The sequence below is a fragment of the Saccopteryx bilineata genome, chromosome 1, assembly GCF_036850765.1.
Source record: "Saccopteryx bilineata isolate mSacBil1 chromosome 1, mSacBil1_pri_phased_curated, whole genome shotgun sequence".
In the NCBI taxonomy this organism is placed as follows: Eukaryota; Metazoa; Chordata; class Mammalia; order Chiroptera; family Emballonuridae; genus Saccopteryx; species Saccopteryx bilineata.
The window spans coordinates 288392326-288415728 of NC_089490.1; the positions used below are offsets into that span (position 1 = coordinate 288392326).

Consider the following 23403-nt stretch of genomic DNA (forward strand, 5'->3'; position numbering starts at 1 on the left):
ATTTATTAGGTCTGGTAGACCTAATAAATTTCTTCCAAAAAAAATTCACTATTTGCTCTTACAATATTAAAATTAGCTTTGTTTACATCTAATGGATATTAGCTCCATGGGACATGTAATATATTTTGTCTTAGGAGAGCTAAATATTTACCTAAAACTTGTTTGTTTCTATGTAAAGGACAGAAAGTACATTTTACAGTGATGCAGAATACTGTTTAATTAACTTAATAGTTAATTAATAGTATGCTTGCCTTTGGTGGTGATATGATGAACAAATTAAAAAAAACAATCAAACAAAAATATAGATTAAAAAATATTCCAAGGGGCAATAATGAAGTGCAATTATAGTCATTTTAACATAATTTTGGTATAAGACATAATAATCAAAGTAGCAACTTCTCATGCATTATAATTATATTTCATTAGGTTTTATTCTTTCTCTCAACACAATACGGTGACTGTCATATAAAAATTCTCAATGCTTGAGGATTAAAGCAGTGTCTGAACTTCAGGCAACCAGAGCGAAGAGAAAGAACAAAATTGTAAGTAATATTTTACATTGTCTACAAGAAGACTAAAGAGAAATACTCAAAGTAAATTTGTCTGAGTTCAGATATCTATGATTACATAAGTAGGACCTAATATAAGTTTTTTCAATCAACTTTCTCTTGAACATGTTTCCCAAATTGACCCTATTGAAGAACTTGTGAGATATTAGAAAATATGAGGATGCCTGAATTACTGTTTAATGTTTTAAGAGAGTGTGTGACACAGTTAAAGTTGTACTAAACTTATCAGGGAAAATTACAAAAATAAAAAATAAAAAAACAACAGGAGGTAGATAGGTAAGTTATATATATTTTCCTTCGTTCTTCCTTTCGTTTTTTTTTTTAATTTAAAAAAAATTTTTTTAATTTTATTTATTCATTTTAGAGAGGAGAGAGAGAAGGAGAGACACAGAGAGAGAGAGAGAGAGAGAGAGAGAGACAGGGGGAGGAGCTGGAAGCATCAACTCCCATATGTGCCTTGACCAGGCAAACCCAGGGTTTCAAACCGGCGACCTCAGCATTTCCAGGTTGACGCTTTATCCACTGCGCCACCACAGGTCAGGCCTGTTCTTCCTTTCTATTGTCCATTAAATAGATGTATGGTTTATCAGAACATCTTCTGCTTCTCAGTTTGTGATGGTGCTAACCTGAAGAAACACTAACAACCTTAGATCTATAGTATCATATGATAGGTCATGGTCCAATCTCACGGTACATTATTAATTGTTAGGGAAAGTCTTGAAATTTTCTGAATAAAATAGAGGAATGGAGGTCATGTTGAATGATATACTGTAAATCCTCCTCTAACAAGGTATATAGTTAGGAAGCTTTCGGGGATCCAATTATCAAAGACATAGCTGGCAGATAGAGAGCTAAGAAAGAGATAAGGAGCTGTCATACCCAGTAGATTCCAGATTTCAAACATAACCAACAGTGTGAGGTGGTAATGGAAGTGTCCCACCGGGGTAAGGACACTTGGTGAGGAGGTGGGGGTGTAGAATGAAATCTTTAGAAAAAATATGGGCATCTAAGTTAAAAAAAAAACTGGATATTTTTGCTTACTTTCTCTGATCACAAGGAAAAACTTCCAATTATATATAAGGTTTATGAATTATCTTTCCATTTGAACATTTAAAAGCAAAAATTAAAGAATGAGACATCAGGGAAAATAATTTAGTCTTCTGTGATCGCTTGGGAATTATGGATTAGTAAAGGTGAAGAGTTCAGCCTGAATTTAGACCCTTAATGTCAGAAGAATTTTTAAAACTCTGTAAAGTAACCAGAAGAAAGTCAAATAATGCACATTAAAAACAAAAGGGTCTGTACTGCCTTTTTCAGAGAATTTGATGAGATATAAACTTCATGTTTTATGAAAGCACATTTTATGAGGCCAATAGCAATAAATATGAAGACAGCTATTCCTTGTACTTTTTTATCAATATAGTTAAACATCAGGGTTTTTTTTAACGTTATGAACGTACAATGTGCCGGAAAATTTTGTAATTATCTAACGGCATTGGAAAACTTAGGAGAAATTGAAATAGTAGCATTGTCCAGAAAAAGATGAACTTAATAGCATTCCAAAAACATGCCCTACCAAAATTAAGATATAATAGAAGTAAAACAGTGATTCATCACCTCCATCTTTTTCTGCATTGAGGTTTGGTGTGCTTAAGACACACATACACAGAGCACTGCATTTTCTGTTCCTTACACAACAGAAATATAGTTTAGGAAGGTGGAAGACACATTTATTAAGATAAGAAATTCTCAATAAAATATTGTAGTAGATAATAAAATCTACAGAGGATGGAACAAGTCAGAGAAACTATACATTAGTCATGTCAGATTGTTTAGGTTCTATCGTTTTATTCCCAGTGACTTGACATTTATCATTTCTAGAAACTCAACAGCAATAAAGCCGGGGTCACTCAGATTAATTCACAACTGAAGTAATCTTCAGCTGTGCCAAAGCTGGATCACTTATGATGTACTATGTAATTACACTGACAACATCTTCTAGGTGCCCTACTTTTGACGCATATGAAACATCTTAATGGTACTTCCTGTACAACAAAGATTAAGAAATAAAACAAGTGACAAGATATTGTTTGCAGAGTCAATCAAAAGATATACTTGCATATTCATCATATATGCATGATATGCTTAACAAAACAACTTTGTTCTCATGGTAAAGGAGAAAATTGCATGTAGTAAACTAAGGTGGAATTTTAGTACATAGATTCTATAACTTCTTAAAAATTATGATTTTTGTTAACTCCAATGTAAAAGTATCTGTTACTCAGTTATAGTCTAAGTAAGCATCCTCTCAGTAACTATGTTGTTTAAAAGATTAGCCTTTGATTATTATGACTCACTGGATGTGTGTGTGGCAAGAGCATTAATTAGTACCTAAGGACAAAAAAGTGTCTTTTTTTTAGGGGGGAGGTATTTGTTGTTGTGTGTGTGTGTGTGTGTGTGTGTGTGTGACAGAGACAGAGAGAGAGTCAGAGAGAGGGACAGACAGACAGAAAGGGAGAGAGATGAGAAGCATCAATTCTTTGTTGAAGCTCCTTAGTTGTTCATTGATTGCTTTCTCATACGTGCCTTGCCCGGGGGTATACAGCAGAAAGAGTGACACCTTGCTCAAGCCAGTGAACTTGGGCTCAAGCTGGTGAGCCTTGCTCAAAGCAGATAAACCTGTGCTCAAGCTGGCAACCATGGGACTTCGAACCTGGGTCCTCTGCATCCCAGTCCTATACACTCTATCCACTGAGCCAAAGCCTGATCAGGCAAGACAAAAAAATATTCAATCTATTTTTTTTCTCTTTTTTATGAAAAAAATGTCTTAGTATTGACTTAAAAAACATAAAAAAATATTATATTAACAAAATATAAATTAATGTTATAATTTACTATGAAATAAAGATTATAGGACCTGATATATATATATTAAGTAAATAAATGAATTATACAAATCTGTAAAAACATTCAGCAATAATAATAGCTAAAAAAAGAGAAAATAATCCATTGTAAATTCCATTTGACATACATTTTGTTTTATGCTTTTATAGTAATAATTAAAGATTCTCAAAAACCATATAAATGAAAAGTGAATGAATGTTCAGCTTCACTTAAAATTTATCTATAAGTAACTAATTTACAGATCATTATTAATTAAAAATACTAGTCTTAGAAGTACTGGAAGGTCTAATTAGAAATTATTGCAAATTATTAAGAATGCTAAATAATTTTAAGAACTTGAAAACTTTAACTAATTACTTGAAGTATTACATTTGTATTTAAACTTTAGAAAATAAATGCATATTAACACAAACTTTTAATTCAATGATTGAATTCACACATTAACTTCTTCAAGTAGTAATCCTCCATGTTTGTATGTGTGTCTATGAGAGTTACCATCTAATCACATAGAAATAAAATGTGGCCTTATCAATATTTTTTGGTTTAATTAATTAATAAACATAACAGCATTTGGAGTGATTTCATTTTATCTTAAAAATTAATAAGGAAATGAAAGCAAGAAACACAGCTGTGTGAGTAAAATTAAACTTTGCATAAATGATATACCTGTTATGGCCTCTTATTAACTCTGTGTCTTTAGGCAAAATGATTATCTTTTGTTTTCTAATCTGTGAAACTGAGATAATGATAATACATAAGTATAATTATATTATCATTTTTATTATTACACATACCTACCTTGTAGATTTGTGTTTGAAATGTCACATACAATAATGCATGAAACTCAGTAAGTAATATCTATTATTAGTAGTTTATTTTAAATATTTGCAAATAATCTTTATATCTATATTATAATATTTTTCTATAGGAACGGCAATAATCAACAAGAAACTGCTAATAGAGGTGTGGAAGAGAAAGAAGGGAGGTATTAAAAAGTTCTGAAAAGCCATGGTAATTTTAACTAAAACATTTTCTCATGTCTTGAAAATTGAGATTCAAGAATAAAATATTTTGTTATTTGAAGAATATTTTATGCCCTCTATATCCTTAAAAGCCTGAAGCTTTGTGTACTTTCAATAAGCCCAAATTAAAGTGATTCAAAAATAATCCACAAGAAAGAATTATCTTGATAAAAATGTTGGATTCAAGCTGCATTTTAGTAAAGCATACTTAGCATACAGTGAATGGAATTCCTCAATAATGGCAGAGAATTCCATTCCTGTGCATTCATAGAATGACTCTAAGATGAACAAATTTTTGGAAGTGTCAAGTATTTGCACCAAGAGTTTTACTGTATTGGCAAAATTACTTCACTTTTTAAACAGGTTAAAATTTCCCAGTCTAGATTTTAATTAACCATATACGTGAGTATGAATTGCCAGGGACAAACTATCCAGTATGTTACAGTGGTACCTTGAGATACATTTGTTCTGTAACCGAGCTCGTAAGTCAGTCAACTCGTATATCAAACAAATTTCTCCCATTTAAAATAACTGAAATAAATTTAATCTGTTCCAGCCCTGTGAAACATCCCCAAACCATCCTAAATTATGAAAAAATACATGTTTTTAATTAAGAAACACACATGTAAATTTTACCAATGCATAAGAAAATATATGAAATAAAAGAAAAAAAGTGTTATTTAGTACTGTACTCTTACCTTGGAGACAGACGAGCGCAAGTAATGGAGGGAGGGAGGAAGGGATGCAGGCACTGTAGACACGTAAACTAAAACTGCACTTTCTTAACACTAAATGTAAACTAAAACTGCATTTTCTTTACTTTATATAAAACTAAAACTGCACTTTTTTACTTAAAATGAAACCACAAAAACTTAATTGTAACAAACTATAGAAATGATCCCTGAAAGTATAGTCTTAATAGAACTACCTTATGACCCAGCAATCCCTCTACTGGGTATATACCCCAAAACCTCAGAAACATTGATACGTGAAGACACATGTAGCCCCATGTTCATTGCAGCACTGTTCACAGTGGCCAAGACATGGAAACAACCAAAAAGCCCTTCAATAGAAGACTGGATAAAGAAGATGTGGCACATATACACTATGGAATACTACTCAGCCATAAGAAATGATGACATCAGATCATTTATAGCAAAATGGTGGGATCTTGATAACATTATAAGGAGTGAAATAAGCAAATCAGAAAAAAACAAGAACTACATGATTCCATACATTGGTGGAACATAAAAATGAGACTAAGAGTCATGGACAAGAGTGTGGTGGTTACCAAGGGTGGGGGGGGAGGGAGGACATGGGAGGGAGGGAGGGAGAGAGTTAGGGGGAGGGGGAGGGGCACAGAGAACTAGATGGAGGGTGACGGAGGACAATCTGACTTTGGGCGAGGGGTTTGCAACATAATTTGATGACAAAATAACCTAGACATGTTTTCTTTGAATATATGTACCCTGATTTATTAATGTCATCCCATTACCATTAATAAAAATTTATTAAAAAAAAAAAAAAAAAAACTTAATTGTAAAAAAATGTACTTTCTTAACTTTAAACTTAACCTAAGCTTAACATTACGTATTTTTTATTTAATCATCACCTGTTTTTGCCTTTTTGGCTGCACTTTCAGCACTTTCACTTGCAGGACTTTTGAATAAAAAAATCTATCCAAAGAGGTTTGCTTTTGCCTGCTTTTTAAAATGTTACAAAAATGTGACAAACAAGTGTCATTAAAAAGTGCTGAAGCACGACCAGTTGATTCCCACTCGTATCTCGGAATTTCACTCGGATCTCGAACAAAAATATGGACCGAGTCACAGCTCGTATCTTAAAAAAGTATGTTGGTCTCTTCGTATCTCAAGGTACCACTTATATTAGATTAAGTTCTATAAATCCTGTTTAATGATAGCAATATTTTTTTTCTCAGAGCATTGAGAAATTATATCTTCTAAACTCTTTAGTTCTGAGCTGCCAAACACAACAGTAAACTTTAGGGGTAGATACTGCCTTGTCCTTTTAAAATTCTTTGGATATGAGGCTAATTGTTAAACCTCCCAATAACTCAGATTATTAATATTTAATTCAACTACACTTTTTAATAGTCTCCTTCGTGGAATGATGAAAGAAACAAAACAAACAAAACACTGTATTTACCCTGATGGTATATTTAGTCTAGGAAGGGAGGATGATGTGGTTTATAATAAGAAATATCTTTAGATCCGTGTTTCTGACACAGAGTTCTTAAAGCCCCATGAGAGCTTCAAAGAATTATTTTTTATGTTAATAAGGTGATTTTTGTATCATACCTAAGTTTGGAGGCTGGCTGCAAAAAGACCCACCCATGTGATTAAAAAGCAGGAGTGCAGAGATCAGGATTGGTGAGAATGGGAAGGTGCTGGGTGGTGCGTTGGGAGAGAAAATAGAAGATCTGCACTCTTTCCCCATACCTTGCTCTAGCATTGTATCCTTTTTTAATAAACTGATGATCTAGTCTAGTGAGTAAAATGTTTCTGAGTCCTGCAAGCCACTCTAACAACTTAATGAAACTAAAAGAAGGGGGAGGGGGGTGAGAACCTCTGATATATAGCCAGGTCAAAAGCAAAGATGACCTGGGCTTGTGACTGGTGTCTGAAGTGAAAGAACAACATCATGTAGGACTGAGTCCTCATCCTATGGAAATGGAGTCTGTCTCTGGGCAAGTAGCATTAGAATTGTTTATTGTAGGGCACTGCGCTGGTATTCAGAGAATAACTAGATGGTATGGGGGAGCTTCTCACCCCCTAATGCCACATTGGAATTGGCTCCAAGAACACATATTAAAGAAGTAGACATTAATTGAACAATCATACAGAGTAAAATTGCAAAGTAACATCAGCAGGTACACAAGTCTTCACTTTTTAGGCTTTTAGCTGAGAATCTGAGCTGTGTCAACTATGATGTTGGGTCTGTGAGGTCAGCTTAGCAGAAAACATTATAAATAGAAGCAGTCATATGACAAAGTAAATATAACCATAATCTCTTGCCTTCCCTTTATTTATTTTTGTTCAATCACTCTCACTATGATTGATCAACTTTAATATTAGATATTGAGGTGACATATATATATTTACAATATAAAGCAAATATCAATTGTATTATCAAATGTAAACTCTCCACAAACTTCTGCTTTACAATTTTTACTATTTGTTTTCCCTTTTTTATTTTATATATCACAGGAAAATATAATCATATCACATAAGAGACAGCCCAGCTTCCTGAACTTTCAAACTATCTCACATGTGTTACTGTTAGTTTCAAAGATCACAACACACAAGATGTAATATATTTTTTCTTTGTCTCTTATCATTCTTTAACTTTCTTTAATGAGGGTAAGCATCGTCTTTACTGCTAATTTTTGAAAAATAGACTGTCTGATGTCAAATTAATTTCCCAAAATCTAGGATTGAAATCAGAAATTCCAGTATATTATATTAGTTGGTACTTCAATCCTGACGCAAAATGAAGACTTCTCTTTTCTTTCACTTACTTCCAAACCAATCTGGGCCAAGCAAATGGAACTTCGATTCGGGATATGGATGGCTTGATAAGCTTTGTTTTGTTTCATCTTCTAGTTTCCACGAGTGTTCTCCCTCACCATAGGAGGCAAAAAAGCTAGGGGATTGGGTTTTTCTTACTTGTGTGGATAGTTTTTGCCTCTCCAGGGCTGAATCTGGTGGCAATTTTAAGGGGCTCTTGGAAGCTTCTCTTACTACAGACCCCTGACAAAAGCATTGCCTCTACTTGGATGTGACATCCTCCTTATCCTCTGCATCTCCAAGCTGTCTATTCCACAGAGTATCACTTTGAAGAAAATCTCTGTCAGGACTTAAAATACCTCTGTTGTCTGTTATTACTTTAGAAACAGAAAATGTTTCCTCTGTCTTCCTCTTTCTCAAGATGCTTTAATATTTTTAAGCATGAGAAAAGGAAAACATGTTCTGGGAAAATGTATTAGACTTTATTATTAGCCCATGTTGAAGGAACCAGACCTGAGAATACAGAGAAGGCAGTCCCAACCCTTATTTTTATTATATGAGGGCTCAGTATGGCTTCTCCAAGAATTCTTCCACACAAAATTATCCCTCCATTCCACACTCCATAAAAAGTGTTTAAAAAGAATAAAAATAGCCTTGTTGCAATTGAAGGTTTTAAGCATCTAAAATGCATCCTGACATTTCTATTGAAAATTCTAAAAAGTTTTCTAGGACCATAGTAGGCTATGTGGTATAGATTTTATTTTAGTGTCAGTGGGAACTTTAGCACTAATCTATTGTCATATCTGTAAACCTTCTCCCTCCTCTGCTCCAGTTTCAACTGAGGTGATCTTTTTCTCTGACTCCTCTTATTAAATTCCAGCAATTTCTAAGTATTGTGCTATTCATTGAAGAGTCTCTATACTCTACATTAAATACTTTCTCACAATTGAGATACTCCTAAGAAGCCACAAACTGCTCATATTTGATCACATTACAAAATTTCCCCTTGTTCCCAGTTGTGATTCTAGCCAGCCTCTTAATTTTCTTTTCCTCTTCCAAGAGAACTTCTCAAAGATAGTCACTGTTACCCATTCTTACCTGATAACCACTCCACAGGAAGCTTTAATCTGGTATTTGAACCCACCATGCTATTTAAAACAGTTTCCCCGGAGATCTTCATGACATCTTTGTCCCTAAATCCAGTAACAACTTTTAAGCAGCATTGAACACTCTTGTTCATTTCATCTTTACTGAAGCACATTTCTCCTTAAAGTCTGTGACACTATCCTGAAATCCTTCCAACTCACATCTTTCTTCATCTTAGCTTCTTTTGTTGATATTCTCAAAGAGAATTTGGGTAATTAATTCTCAAATTTGGCAGCATATTGGCATAATGTAAAAGTTTTATAAAATAAATAAAATGGCTGCCCAAGGGGTTATAATGTAATTGTTCTGAGTTTAGACCTGAACAGCAGAATTGAATAAATTGCCTCTTGTTTTACTTTGCAATCATGATCAAGAACCCATATCTCAGGTTGTCTTTATCCAGGCTTTTTTCTTCTTATGAACTTCATCAAATCCTTGAGTTCATTTTCTATCTTTATGCTAAAACATTTTTATATTTTAGTTCCAGCCTGTACACATATTTTGAGTTTCAAATGTGACAATGAATTATCTGATTTCTGTACTTCATTTGGATTTCTCTCAGGCATCTCAGCCTACACATAGTCAAAACTGAGCTCATAGACATGCGATGTACCCAGAAAAAGACCTCTTCTAATATTCACTGTCTCGGCAAGTAGTCTTACAATTTCTCCAGTTCCAAAACTAGAACCTTCTTTTTATAGCAAATTTACTACTATTATTGATTGTTTACATCTTAAAATAACAAACATATTGTTATTTTAACCATCCATGTCACTATCATTTATTAAGTAGCTCACAGTGTTTACTTGTATTATTACAATTGTCTACTAACTGGCTTCCACGTGACTGCTCTTCCCACCCTTCCCTCACTTCACTTGCTTTTCTGTGCTGCATGGTAAGGATAGAAGGGGTCAAAGAGATCATGTCTGTCATTCTCAGGTAAATCTTTCATTCTTTCTTTTGTGGAGAAGACTGTTAGTAGAAAATGCTTAAACTTAGAAAATTCTATAACTATTATTGCAAAGAAAACAAATAAATTTTAAAATAGATAGTAGGCCCTGGCCAGTTAGCTCAGCGGTAGAGCGACAGCCCAGCATGTGGAAGTCCCAGGTTCGATTCACACAGGAGAAGTGCCCATCTGCTTCTCCACCCCTCCCCCTCTCCTTCCTCTCTGTCTCTCTTTTCCCCTCCCACAGTCAAGGCTCCATTGGAGCAAAGTTGGCGCGGGTGCTAGACACAATGGTTCAGTGGTCTCCACCTCAGGTGCTAGAATGGCTCCGGCTGCAACAGAGCAACATCCCAGATGGGCAGAGCACCACCCCTGGTGGGCATGCTGGGTGGATCCTGGCTGTTGCATGCGGGAGAGTGTCTGATTGCCTCCCCGCTTCTAGCTTTGGAAAAAAAAAATAGATAGTACTCTTTAAGTAGAATAGACACCTAATAAATTATAGTAACAATAGCAATCATTCTTATCTGTTTCTATTTCTCAGGCACTTTTCTAAACACTGGATAAGATTATTCCTTATTAACTACATTAGACTCACATTAAGACAATGAGATAGATATTATTTTAACTCTCAATCAAGGAGAGTAGTCTTACAATAAGTAAGACTTACAGAGCCCTAATAATGACTTATAGAGAGCCCTAATAAATGTTTAATAATTGAGTTAGACAGGAAGGAAAAGAAGATGTAAGCCTTTATGTTTAGTATGTATAATATCTGTGGAAAGAACTCCCACATGGCTGATTTCAAGCCAATGTAACATCACTGAGTGCTGATTTGGGAGAACTACACAACTGGTCTGAGCTAGCTTCAGCATACCATCTACCAGACTACAAATAAGAAATTGAAAAGTATACAACTGGTTACTCCTGGGCAACAAGTTAACATAATAAGTTTTTAAAAATGCAAATAATTCAACTTTTTCTTAAATACACTATACTGATGAATGCAAATGCCAACTAATGGTTAATTGAGTTGGTTAGATAGACTTGGTAAAGGTTTCTTTATTGAGTGCCTATAGAGCAAAATCAACGAAGATATAGAGAAAAGAGAATTAGAAGATGTAAAACTATTCTGGGAAAAGGATATAACTCTAAAGATAAAATGACTCCTGCCTCTGCATCCAAGAAAAAAGAAAAATGTATTACACTTCTTTCTGTTCTAATTCTTCCATCCTATTACATAGCTCTCAGCTTTCTAGTTCAAATTTCTATGTTTAATACTATAGTTCTACAAATGTGTAGACGGAGTAACCATGAATCTATATATTTCTTTGCAAAGCTAATGATTCTTTTTTTTTTTTTTTTTTTTTTTTTTTGTATTTTTCTGAAGCTGGAAACTGCGAGGCAGTCAGACAGACTCCCGCATGTGTCCGACCGGGATCCACCCGGCATGCAGACCAGGGGGTGATGCTTTGCCCATCTGGGGCGTCACTCTGCTGCAACCAGAGCCATTCTAGCACCTGAGGCAGAGGCCACAGAGCCATCCTCAGCACCCGGGGCCAACTTTGCTCCAATGGAGACTTGGCTGCAGAGGGGAAGAGAGAGACAGAGAGGAAGGAGAAGGGGAGGGGTGGAGAAGCAGATGGGCGCCTCTCCTGTGTACCCTGGTGGGGAATCCAACCTGGTACTCCCACACGCCAGGCCTACGCTCTACCACTGAGCCAACCAGCAAGGGCCAAATGATTCTTTAGAACATTATTTTTTCAAGAAATTTCATTGAAAATCCCAACCAAACCAATTCCCAGTGAGCTATGAAAAACAACCCACAAATATTACCTAATAATTGACAGAACAATAAGTATATTTAATTTTCAAAAACCATCTATTTTTAATGAATGTGATTTATATACTAACCATTATCACAATTACATAATAGTAAACATGATAAAGATCTTGGCAGGAGTTCACACCATTTACATGAACAATAACTTTCCATTGTTCATCTATTTAATATTTTCTTAAGACCCCCGTTATATATAAACCTTTCTTTTGTCTTTGTCTAATTTCTGATCCATCCAATAAAATCTAGGAGATAGATAATTCTCAATGATAATTGCAAAATTATTTCACAATACAATATGCCACATTAAGTTTTATTCCAAATTATAAGTAAATTTAGCACCTTACAAACAAAGCTTTTGAAAAATGTTTGGAATTGAAATATACATGGGAATATTTATTCACCCAAAGCTTTAATTTCTCATATTGAAAAATGTTTGGAATTGAAATATACATGGGAATATTTATTCACCCAAAGCTTTAATTTCTCATAGGTAATTTTTGAAACATTAGGAAGATAGTCTAAAATATTAAATTTGAGAATAGCCTTCCCACATAGTATTTTGGTTTCTTTTATCCAAACTAATTTTTTCACTAATAACTAATTTATTGCTATGCAAATTATTTCTGACTATCCATCACATATTCATGCATCATGTATATATAAAATGGTTTAAATTTTTCTAATTGAATATATTTTATTATTTAAATACTCCTTATCTCTTCTTATTTTATTGCTTATGCCTAAAATGTTTTATTTGCCCACTATTCCTCATCTCCTTTTGCATAAATTTTATTCCCCATTTTTTCAAGGACAACTTCAAGTCATTTTTGATGATTTTTTTTCTTGTTTAAACTTCTATCTTTTTCACAATTCTTTAAATAATACATCATGTTTTTCCAAAGGTCTAAAATATTTTAGTACACATTTGCTCTAATATTGTCTAACTCTTACAGGTTTCAGAAATCAGTGTCAATATAATTTCCTTTAAAATCCTCTTATATCCTCTCTATAATTTTGGGAGCCTGTCTTATACATTTATATATTATTATGTAATAGGTTTATTGTTTATTTTACTTCAGATAGTATAATTGCCTATTAACAATTTCCCGTTATAAAAGAGGTGCTGGAAGGAAGAGATTAAATTTTTTATCCCCTTTATATAGTACAAAATATTAATATAGACTGCTTTGCATTTATACTTCAATAAAACTAGCAATCAATTCAACATTATTCATTGAATGATATAATTTATTTTCTTTAGTGTTTGTTCATAAAATGGATTTCTTATGTACAAAATGCTTTATTTTTATGGTTTTCTTATTACTTATAATCTGTTTAACTTTTTTGTAAAAATACTTTAAAATTTTAATTTATTTTCTTATATGAATACCTAGACCAGTTATAAGGCAAGGTAAAATACAACAATTTAAAATGGGAAGTAAGTGGTGACTTTATGATGCCTTCAAATCTATGATTAGAAATTATCATGACTGTTAGAAGTCTATGTACAGATTGGGAAAAATGTAGACTTACCGTTTGTGAATATGGGAAAACAGAGTTTATTCTTATATTATTATTTATTAATTATTGTATTATTTTTCATACAAACAACTGTAAACCTACTTTTGCTCCACCCTGCATTAAAGTTTTGAGGTGATTAGGTTTAAAGTTCTCCTAATGACTTGGTTCATAGTCTTTCTGGATTCCTAGTATCTAAAATTTAGAGAGTTATGAGTTATATCTTCTCTAATCTTCCTGATTTTCTCTCTGCCTCAGACCTATTTTTATTACATCTACATTTACATCTGTCAGAAATGTTTCTTTGACTCTGACTTTAAGGATCCCTAAATTTTGTACCAACGTCTGTTCATCTCCACACAAATTTTAGCACATCGACAGAGAAACCAACTTTCTACTTAAATTATTTCTTTACATCTTACATATCTTTGAACCTCATGTATAACCAAGTCCTTTCTATTCTGCTACTAAAATCTCTCTCAATTCTGCTTCTGCGTATCTATTCTAAACTACTGCCCTTGATCTGTTTCACATCTGAGCTCTTCTTCAGACTTGACTAAGGTATCAAATTTGTTTCCTAACATTCTGAAATAAAATATCACCCCTCTACTCAAAAACACACAGTGATATATAAATATATGTTTATATTGTAAGATTGTGGCAATCTGTGACCAACATCTTTTTTTTTCAATTTGTTAAATTCTTACTGTATATTTCTTTTCAAATGCTATGTTCTTCATAATGTTTTCTCAATAATTCCAGTTATACCTAATTACTATCACCTCTTTATAACAATAATCATTTTGATAATCCTATTTTGGAATTTTATTGTGTTTGTAATATATTTGTCAATGTAGATATTTATCTTACAATGTGCTTTGTAATATAATATCTTATTATATATAAAAGCTACAAGAATGTTTTATTGAGTATAATGTGATTTTCATAAACTGCAAAGATTAAAATAAACAAGATTTTTAAGAAAAGTTGGGAAATTATTATTAACAATGAGAGTATATATATATTTAATCTGGGTAAAGTTTCTTTAAAAAGTATAATTATTATAATGTACATACATCATAAATAAAATTATTGTAAAATTATTTATAATAAAGCCAGTGGATATTAGTAGAAACAAACTGGGAATCATTTAAGGTTAGTTTACACTCATCCTAATATATATTTCGATAGAACAAGAACACTGAAAATTCACATGAGAAAAGAATTCCTTTTTTAGTTCAGTGGTAATAATTGGTGAGTATCAAGCAAATAGAGATTTCATAAATTAGTTTAATTCTACAATTGAAGTAAAATTAAGTCAATGCTCCTATACCTAGAAACAGTCAATGTGAACATGTTGGTAAGCATTTGACTAAATCAGACTTACTTTAAAACTTTGTTTTATTTATGACTAGGAAATCACTATAACAAATATAAATGTCTTATTTTCTACATTTGAAATCATTAACAAAAAGAAAGTTCTCTTACTCTCTTACTGTATTAAAAAAAAAGAGAAAAACAGTAAGCACTCCTACACATTTCTTATAAATAATCTCTTTTCATCTAAAATTGTACATAAAGTGCTTCATTTCATTTGTTTTTATATTCATTGCAAAATAATTATACAGCAAAAAAAGACCAAGTAAGGAAAGTATGAATACTTTGCAATATGTGAATTAACCACACCACTTAATTGATTTGATTTCCTAATGCATGGTTTAGATAAGCTTGTTAGATAGTTTTGTTATTTAAAATTCAGGTAATGGAAACAATCAGCATGTCCTGTAACTTATTTTAACAGGTGGTGACCTACTACAGATAGCTTTGATTAGTGTAGATGATAGCTTTATAACTATATGGAAAAGACTTTGCAAAGAAAAGATTTTGCTTTTATATGACTACAGGGAGAGCTCTTTTAACATGCTAGGTATTATTTATATTTATGAAACAGTACTATTATCTTTTTGTAAACAGTTTTCTGGGATATGTGTAGGGTTTTTTATTTGTTTGTTTGTTTTGCCTCAAAAGCAAATTGCTTTTAAAGAAGAAAAATGATAAAAAGTTAAGAGTTCAGAAGTCCTTGCACAAGATTAGGTGTTGGTTCTCTTACACAGTTGCCATGTGATCTTGGGAAAATTACTTAAGATTTCTTAATAATATGGCCTTGCTACTGTACTCTAAAATTGATCTGAACTACACTGTCATTATAAGAGTTAAATGGGAACTGACAGGCAAAAAACTTTGTATAGTGCATGACACATAGTAATGAATTAGTATTATCACCCTGATCATATCAAATTTAAAGGAAGTTTTGACAACAAAAAATAGCAAGCTTTATATTTCCATTCTACAAATGCATATACTATTTATTATATCTTACAGATTTATAGAAAAAATAAATGTAATGGGCATTTAACAATGTCACATATGTATGATATATGTACACACACAAATACCAAAATATGAGCAGTGAATTTTAAAAAATCATCTTGTGCATTTTAAAACACTTGTAATATTTTATTTATTTATTTTTTTTTTTTTAAATATTTTTTTATTTATTGATTTTTTTTTTTTTAGAGAGAGAGGAGTGAGAGAGAGAGACAGAGAGAGAGAGAAGGGGGAGGAGCAAGAAGCATCAACTCCCATATGTGCCTTGACCAGACAAGCCCAAGGTTTCGCACCGGCGACCTCAGTGTTCCAGGTTGACGCTTTATCCCACTGCGCCACCACAGGTCAGGCCATCTTGTGCATTTTAAACAATGAAATGTAACTCATAAAGTTCCTCCAAAGGAAGATTTCTTTTTCAGTATAATTGTTTAACAGGCATGAACAAATATAGCAAGGTGCTATTTATGTATGGAATATATTACTTGACTTTTACATTCAAAGACTATTATTTTAGTTTGTAATTTTATGTCATATATGCAGTTTAATTGCTCCCCATGAGAAATATTCCTGCAAAAAAAAAAGCACTGACTTCTAAAGAGATGGCTTTCTGTTTATAAATGAACTCTGTCTTTTCCTCTGAAGGATGTAATTCAAAATGACAATGCAGTAGGAAGGCCTTGACATAACGGCATGCAGCGTTACAAGGGAATTAATTTTTTATTCATGTAAAATGTGAACGCTCCTTTTTCTCATGATTCAAAAATATCTCTGACCTGTTATAGCTCAGACAATCACTCAAATATTCATGTAACATAAGCGGAAAATAATTGATCACAGTGATCTACTTAGTATATTTCTTCTTCTCTCTCATTTCTCTGTTTATGGTGACAATTTAACATATGTCACATTACTGTTTTGCAGCTGAATTCTAAAAAAATGGTTTTATCGTGACAGGTAAAAGAAAAGAATAATGTTTTGGTTTTCATTCCATGTCAAGCTAGAAGGAATTTGAACTTCAGATTTAAAAAAAACCCCAAAACTTCCCACATTTCTCTAAGAAGTTTTTTAAATTGTTTTAAGCCTCAGTTTTTTTAAGAGCAAAATGTGGAAAATTTGTGTCATCAAGTGTTGTAAAATGAGCTAAGATGATAATAATGTTTCTGTCGAAGCATGTAAATGCTCTACAGGCCCCAGTGTACGACCCTTGATCTCTTAAGGTGGAACTCATCTAGTTATCCTTAAACCTGCTCTCACTGCTTTATCCAGACTCTCTCTCATTAAGTTCTTAAAGTGACCTTCCTGTTTCAGTGGGAACTGATCACACCATCCTGGTTTCCTAAGCACAGTCTAAGTTCTCTCCCAATGAGACACTTTCATTTCAATGCACCCCAGCCTATTTGTCTGAGTCTGAACCCAAACTTTTAGAAACCATTCTTCACCATATCCACAAAGGCTGTATTTTTCAATTGCTGAGTTTTTCTGTTCCTCTTCTGAGATAACTCACTATCATCTTTGTGAATGAGAATAATGACGTTATCTAGAAAGAGTTTTTCTATTTCTTATACTCTAGATTGAACGTGTTTTATCTGCACAAAACCCCAAAGAGAACCTAACTTCACAATATCACATTTTAGATAAAAGCAGAGTAATCTGCTAAATTATCTTCCTCAATTAGCTATTACAGCTTGTAACACAAATGTAGTAGAAAGAAAACAAAACTGCTTTCTGGATTGGGAACACATTTTTTATTATTGTCTTGTGCTAGAGAGTCAAATGTGTGTTTCTTTCTTCCTTTTAATATTTATTAATATTTTCCCTGTTTCTCATAATACCAAAGTAAGGAAAAGTGTTGCTCTAATACTCTCTGTGTTATTAATCATAACAAATAATATCTTAGCCACTTCCATATACATTCTATTTGATAAAGTATGTTGATTTCTAATTGCCACACTTAACATTGGCAATTCAATGTTCTGATTACTGAGTAAAATTATTTCATTAAAAATGAATAGTGAATTTAAGAAAAAATAACAAAGTAGTAAAATATGGAGAACAACCATATAGCTAAAGGAGTAAAAGTCTATTTAGTTAAATATTCTCAGAATTATATAACTTTATTACATGAACTCAAACTCTCTGGAGTCAGAAGGAAAATAGTATTTTGTGTTTTTTAAAACTATTTATGTAAATGAGTACCTAGTGATTTACTCAAGTTCTTTATTTAACCAGCAACAGAAACATTTTATTTCTGTATTCTAAGTTCTAGGAACACTGAACTAATCCTTGAAAATGTACCAGAAATCAAATAGGTACCAATTGCTGTTAAATGTATTACTGCAAGAGAAAATTAGACAAAACACAAGTCAGAAGTATTCATTTTCAATAAGAAACTGAGCTATAAAGAAGATACAGATATGAATCATGCTATTATCATAGAAGCTGTAGCAATGTTTACCTATTGCAAAACTAAAATAAAATAGAACTAAAGTAATACAAATAGCATCATTTTAAAATCGTCTGATACACAAAAGTATATGAAAATGACTCAAAATACATAATCACTAATAAGAAGGCAGTAATTAAATGATATAAATAGCAAATAATATGGTATAAATATCAAATGTGTCTTAAATTACATGGCAATTTTCATGTGTATCTTTTTCAATTAATATATAATAAATTAGAGCATTATCCCAATCTACTGTGAATATTTTACTTTGACAAAAATCAATAGCATGAGACTTCTGACTCACTTATATTTATTATTTTCTATTACCTTAGTCACATTATTCATGAGTCTAATGAAAAACTTGAAATTCTGAAGTCATTTAATTTTTACTCATTACCATCAATTTCTTAAAGACTACAAATATAATATCTGGATAAATATTGAAATTTCTGTTGCATCAATGTAATATAAGAAAAAAAATTTTTTAAAGCTGCACTAATTTAGACTTAACAGGAAAGAACATACTTTTGGGGAAACGAGGTGGATTGTCGTTGACATCAGTGAGGGTGATGTTGACAATGGTCGTCCCAGCTAACCCTCCCAGTTGTCCTCCCATATCCTTTGCTTGGATGAGGACCTGGTACTGTTCTTTGACTTCCCTGTCCATGTTTGGCAGAGCTGTTCTAATAATACCTTAAGGGAAAAAAAATAACAAAGATAAAGATCACAAATGTTGTATTTTCTAAAATAAAATTGTTCGCAATAAGACAACGATTCTACCTAGTTTACTAGCAAAATCACAACAACAAAAGCTATGTATCTTTTAAAAAGTGAAACACCAAAAATATGGTTAGGACATAATTAATCATATTGTAACAGCCATATAATAAAATACATAGCATGGTGGAATTTAGTTTAAGAACAAGGTATCAACTTTAAAAGATGGTCATCATTTATTAAGTCAATCAGGTCAGTTATGATTTATACAGAATGGTCCTATCTTTCAAAGCAAAAGAAAATGTTAAAGAATATGGATTAAATATTTATATAATAACAATATTAAGTGTTACACTGAATGAGAGGTTTCTAAAAACTGTCATTTGCTTCTTCATTCATAATTAAGATAAATATATTATTTTGCTGTTTTAAACATTACGTATTTTCTTTGTATATTTTCTTTTGTCCTTCAAGATTCCTTTTAATTATTTAGTTATAAATTTTTACTTATATCCTATTAAACTTTGTCATTGCAAGACCTTTTCTTTCTTCTCACCAGAGTATTTTACCATCAAGACAGGGTTACAATTCAAAAGGGATTTAGTCAGACCAATGGCCTAATTGAAAGACTGGCTGAATAAATAACTGAATCCATAGATAATTAAATTTACAATTATGAATCATATATATATATATTTACCTATCCTATTTATTTTCAGCACTGTGTTCAACTGTAGAACTAATTTATATTGATATTTATTCATAGTTAAATAACTAAAACCTTCTGGATTTGTTGCAAGTAAAATTATAAATAAATTTTATACCAGATTCTAATCTATAGCCAATGGTTTTAGCAAAAAATTTCAGAGGATTTGTCTTAAAGTCATGTGCTTTTTAGAGTTGTTTCTTTAAAAAAAAAGTAGCACATTTAAATAACAATGATAGTATCAACTGTCAGACACAAAGTACAATATCTAAATCATAAAGTGAATATTAATCCCATTTTATCTACTATTTCTACTATCAACTTACCAAACGCTGTTCAGTTTTTAGTTCAGATTTAACTAAAATCTATGATTTGTTCTAACCCGTAGCAGGAACTAGTTGGAAGTAGGCGAGCTCCATTTCTGCGACTGCTACTTTATTTATGGATTGGCACTGACACCCTTATATTTCAATCTGCTCTCCTTTCTTCAGTTCAGATTCTTAACGTTTCATTCCCATGTCTCTTCACCTCTGCATATCAATGGCAGGGTCCTACATGCCTTCAGCTCTATGACTTCTACCTGCCTTACAATTATTATATTTTCTCTATAAATGGCTAGATTTAATTCATATGCATATTTCATTGTCCTGTTCTTGACAAAAATCTATATTTACTCAAATCAAATCTCATATGAAAAGGTATATATAAAAATTTTTACTCAATTCATTTCTAATATGAATATTTCCAATATGAAAATGTATAAATGCATTATATAGAAACTTTATACTTATACATATATTAAGCTGCTATGCAAAGAGAGCAAATAGGCATTATCAGACTTCTTTACAACTAGATTGTTTTTCTTGTGATATTTTACAATTGTCATCTTGACTTGAAAGTGCCCTGTCCTCCTGCTCTGTCTGAGTCTCTCAGGTGACCTGTGTCTCCCAGCCCCCCTTCTAGTGTAATGCTGTTCATAGAAGATGTGTGAGAGCAGTGGTTCCCAACCTTTTTTGTGCCATGGACCAGTTTAATGTCAGAAAATATTTTCACGGACCGGCTTTTAGGTTGGGATGGATAATGCACAAAATAAAATTATGCGACCATCATAAAAACTGTGGTATTTTTAAATATAATTGTCAAACTTATGAGACAAGTGTCAAGAGTGAGTCTTAGATGGTTGTAACAGAGGGAATCTGGTCATTTTAAAAAAATAAAACATCGTTCAGACTTAAATATAAATAAAACGGAAATAAGGTAAGTTATTTATTCTTTCTCTTCAGACCGGTACCAAATGGCCCACGGACTGGTACTGGTCCGTGGCCCGGGGGTTGGGGACCACTGTGTTAGAGTTCAGAGAGCAAACAGGGCCATGCATGTAGCTTTAGGGAAAATCAATGATAAGCATGATGTACTTCTGCCTTTCCACTACATTTTCCACCTAAAACTCCCATCCCCCAAAAATACACAAGGCATTTGCAGTATTTAATTTTTTTAAAGTTGAATTTGGGGAATTAGGCAAAATTCAGTGTGACAAGAGAATCTTTAAACATGTGTTCTATTAAATAAGCCTCAGGAGAAAAAAACCTACTTTTGAAGAAGTTACTCTTCTAATGGGTATGCATTGTTTATTTACTGCCAAACATTTAAAACCACACAAACAAAAGTACACTTCATGGTCCTGAGCAACATTCACCTTCACATCCACTTTGCCAAGTACTGAACTTATTAAGTGTTAGTAGAATGTAACCAGCAGAAGGAAATGTTACATTTTGTTATTTCAGATCTTAAATTTCAGTTCATGTGCCTAATTCTATTTTTCAGTATTTGTACATAAAGACATAGCAAAACTCTTATAAGATAATAGCTGAAGCCAAACAAACAAACAAACAAACAAAAACTGCATTTTTTTCAACAGTATAAATACTTCATGGGAGTGATACCATAAACTTTATACATACTTCTAAAATAACTTATTGGAAAAAAAGAGTAGACAAGTATACGTTGACTTGTATGATTTAAGTGTGTTAAACATGATGAACTTTCCAACAAATATAATAGAGATAATTAGAGTAAAAACAAGAATATGAAAAATAGATTTTATTTATGCCAAAGAAAATATATGATTGAGAGAATTATAATCTTAATATATCAAGAGATGCTAGTCTCCCAAAAATAAGTTCTCCTTCTGCAATTGTTGTCATGTTGTATGCAAGACCCTTAATTTTGGTAGATCTCAGTTTATTTTGTAAAAATGTGTTAAATACATTGATAACAATGTGTGATAAAAAATTCAATACTATATATAAAAATAGTACATATGAATTCAAGGATATGGTATTATATGAGCTATTTCTTGAAATGAGGGTGAATTGTAGGACTGAGACATGGGACACTACATTCAGTCAGCATTTGTATTAAATATGTTTTGATCACATAATGTTACTAACTTTGAAGGTATAATAGTGAAGACTCTTCCAATTGCTCCTTCAAATCCATTTTACACCTTCTTCTAGACTTCTCTCTGCTCTGGCTCTTGGTTGACTTTAGCCATTGGCAGAGATTGGATGCTATACAAAAAATGAGATTGGCTTCTTTCTTCCATGGATCACCCCACATCTCCTGTTGTGGTCTCTCACCACACAGACGAATGTGTCTCCAGGCCCTTCTCATCCCTGAGCCCTAATTTGGCAATTCCAGTCACTTGTATTCCTTTTCCAAATTCTTCCCTGTCCCCATGGTTTCCCTATAGCCTGCTCACATTTTAATAAAGAGCCTTCTTATTAAACAGATCTCAAACTACCCATCTGGGACAATAATTAATACAGTATCTATAGAAAATTTTTTTTTTTAGAATGTACATCTAATGGCTATGTGTTCATATTGAGTGGTGAGGAGGCCATAAAAAAGTACTTATATAATTCAACTAATTTCAGATGGTCATTACTGTTATGAGGAAAAAGAAATCAAGTGCCATTGAAGGGGGTGTCAGAACAATACTCTCAGGAAAAGTTTTAGAGCTGCAATCTCAGAATCCTGGAAAGAACACAGGGAGAGCTGTTCTCAGTGGGGTGGAGCAGGGGAGTATGGCCCTTCGTAGCATCCAGGAAGAGCAGAGGTGCCTGCAGCACACAGCTATGGTGAAGGGTGAGATAAACAGGACCACGGCAGAGCAAAGAACTCACACAGTGTCATTTAAAGATAAATACACCCTCTTTGAAGCATCTTGAAAATGAGTAAATGAGACTATGGCAAACTAAAAATTTTCTGCACAGCAAAAGAATCAATCAATAAAATTAAAAGGCAATGTGGAATAGGAGAAAATATTTTCAATATGTATATTTGACAAGAGATTAATATCCAAAATATAAAGATGCACACAACTCAATAACAAAAATAATCTGTTAAAAATGGGCAGAGGAACTGAATAATATATTTTTAAAGAAGATATACAAATGGCCAACAGGTGCATGAAAAGTGTTGGACATCAATAGTCATCGAGGAAATGAAGACCAAACAACAATAAGGTATCAACTCACACCTCTAAGAATGGCTGTCATCATAAAGGCAAGAAATAATAAGTATTGGAAGGAAACAGAGAATAAGGAACCCTTCCTTTTACACACTGTTGGTTGGAGTGTGAATTGGTGCATCCACTATGCAAAATA

General features: G+C 32.6%; 1 protein-coding gene across 3 annotated transcripts in view; it reads right to left on the reverse strand.

Annotated features, from left to right (window-relative positions):
* CDH12 (cadherin 12) overlaps window positions 1-23403 on the reverse strand; it is a 978939-nt gene that overhangs the window by 56942 nt on the left and 898594 nt on the right. For all 3 annotated transcript variants that reach the window (XM_066244110.1, XM_066244099.1, XM_066244105.1), the window contains one exon: window positions 18838-19005. In XM_066244110.1, the coding sequence (XP_066100207.1) occupies window positions 18838-19005 (168 nt within the window). The remainder of the gene's footprint in view (window positions 1-18837; window positions 19006-23403) is intronic.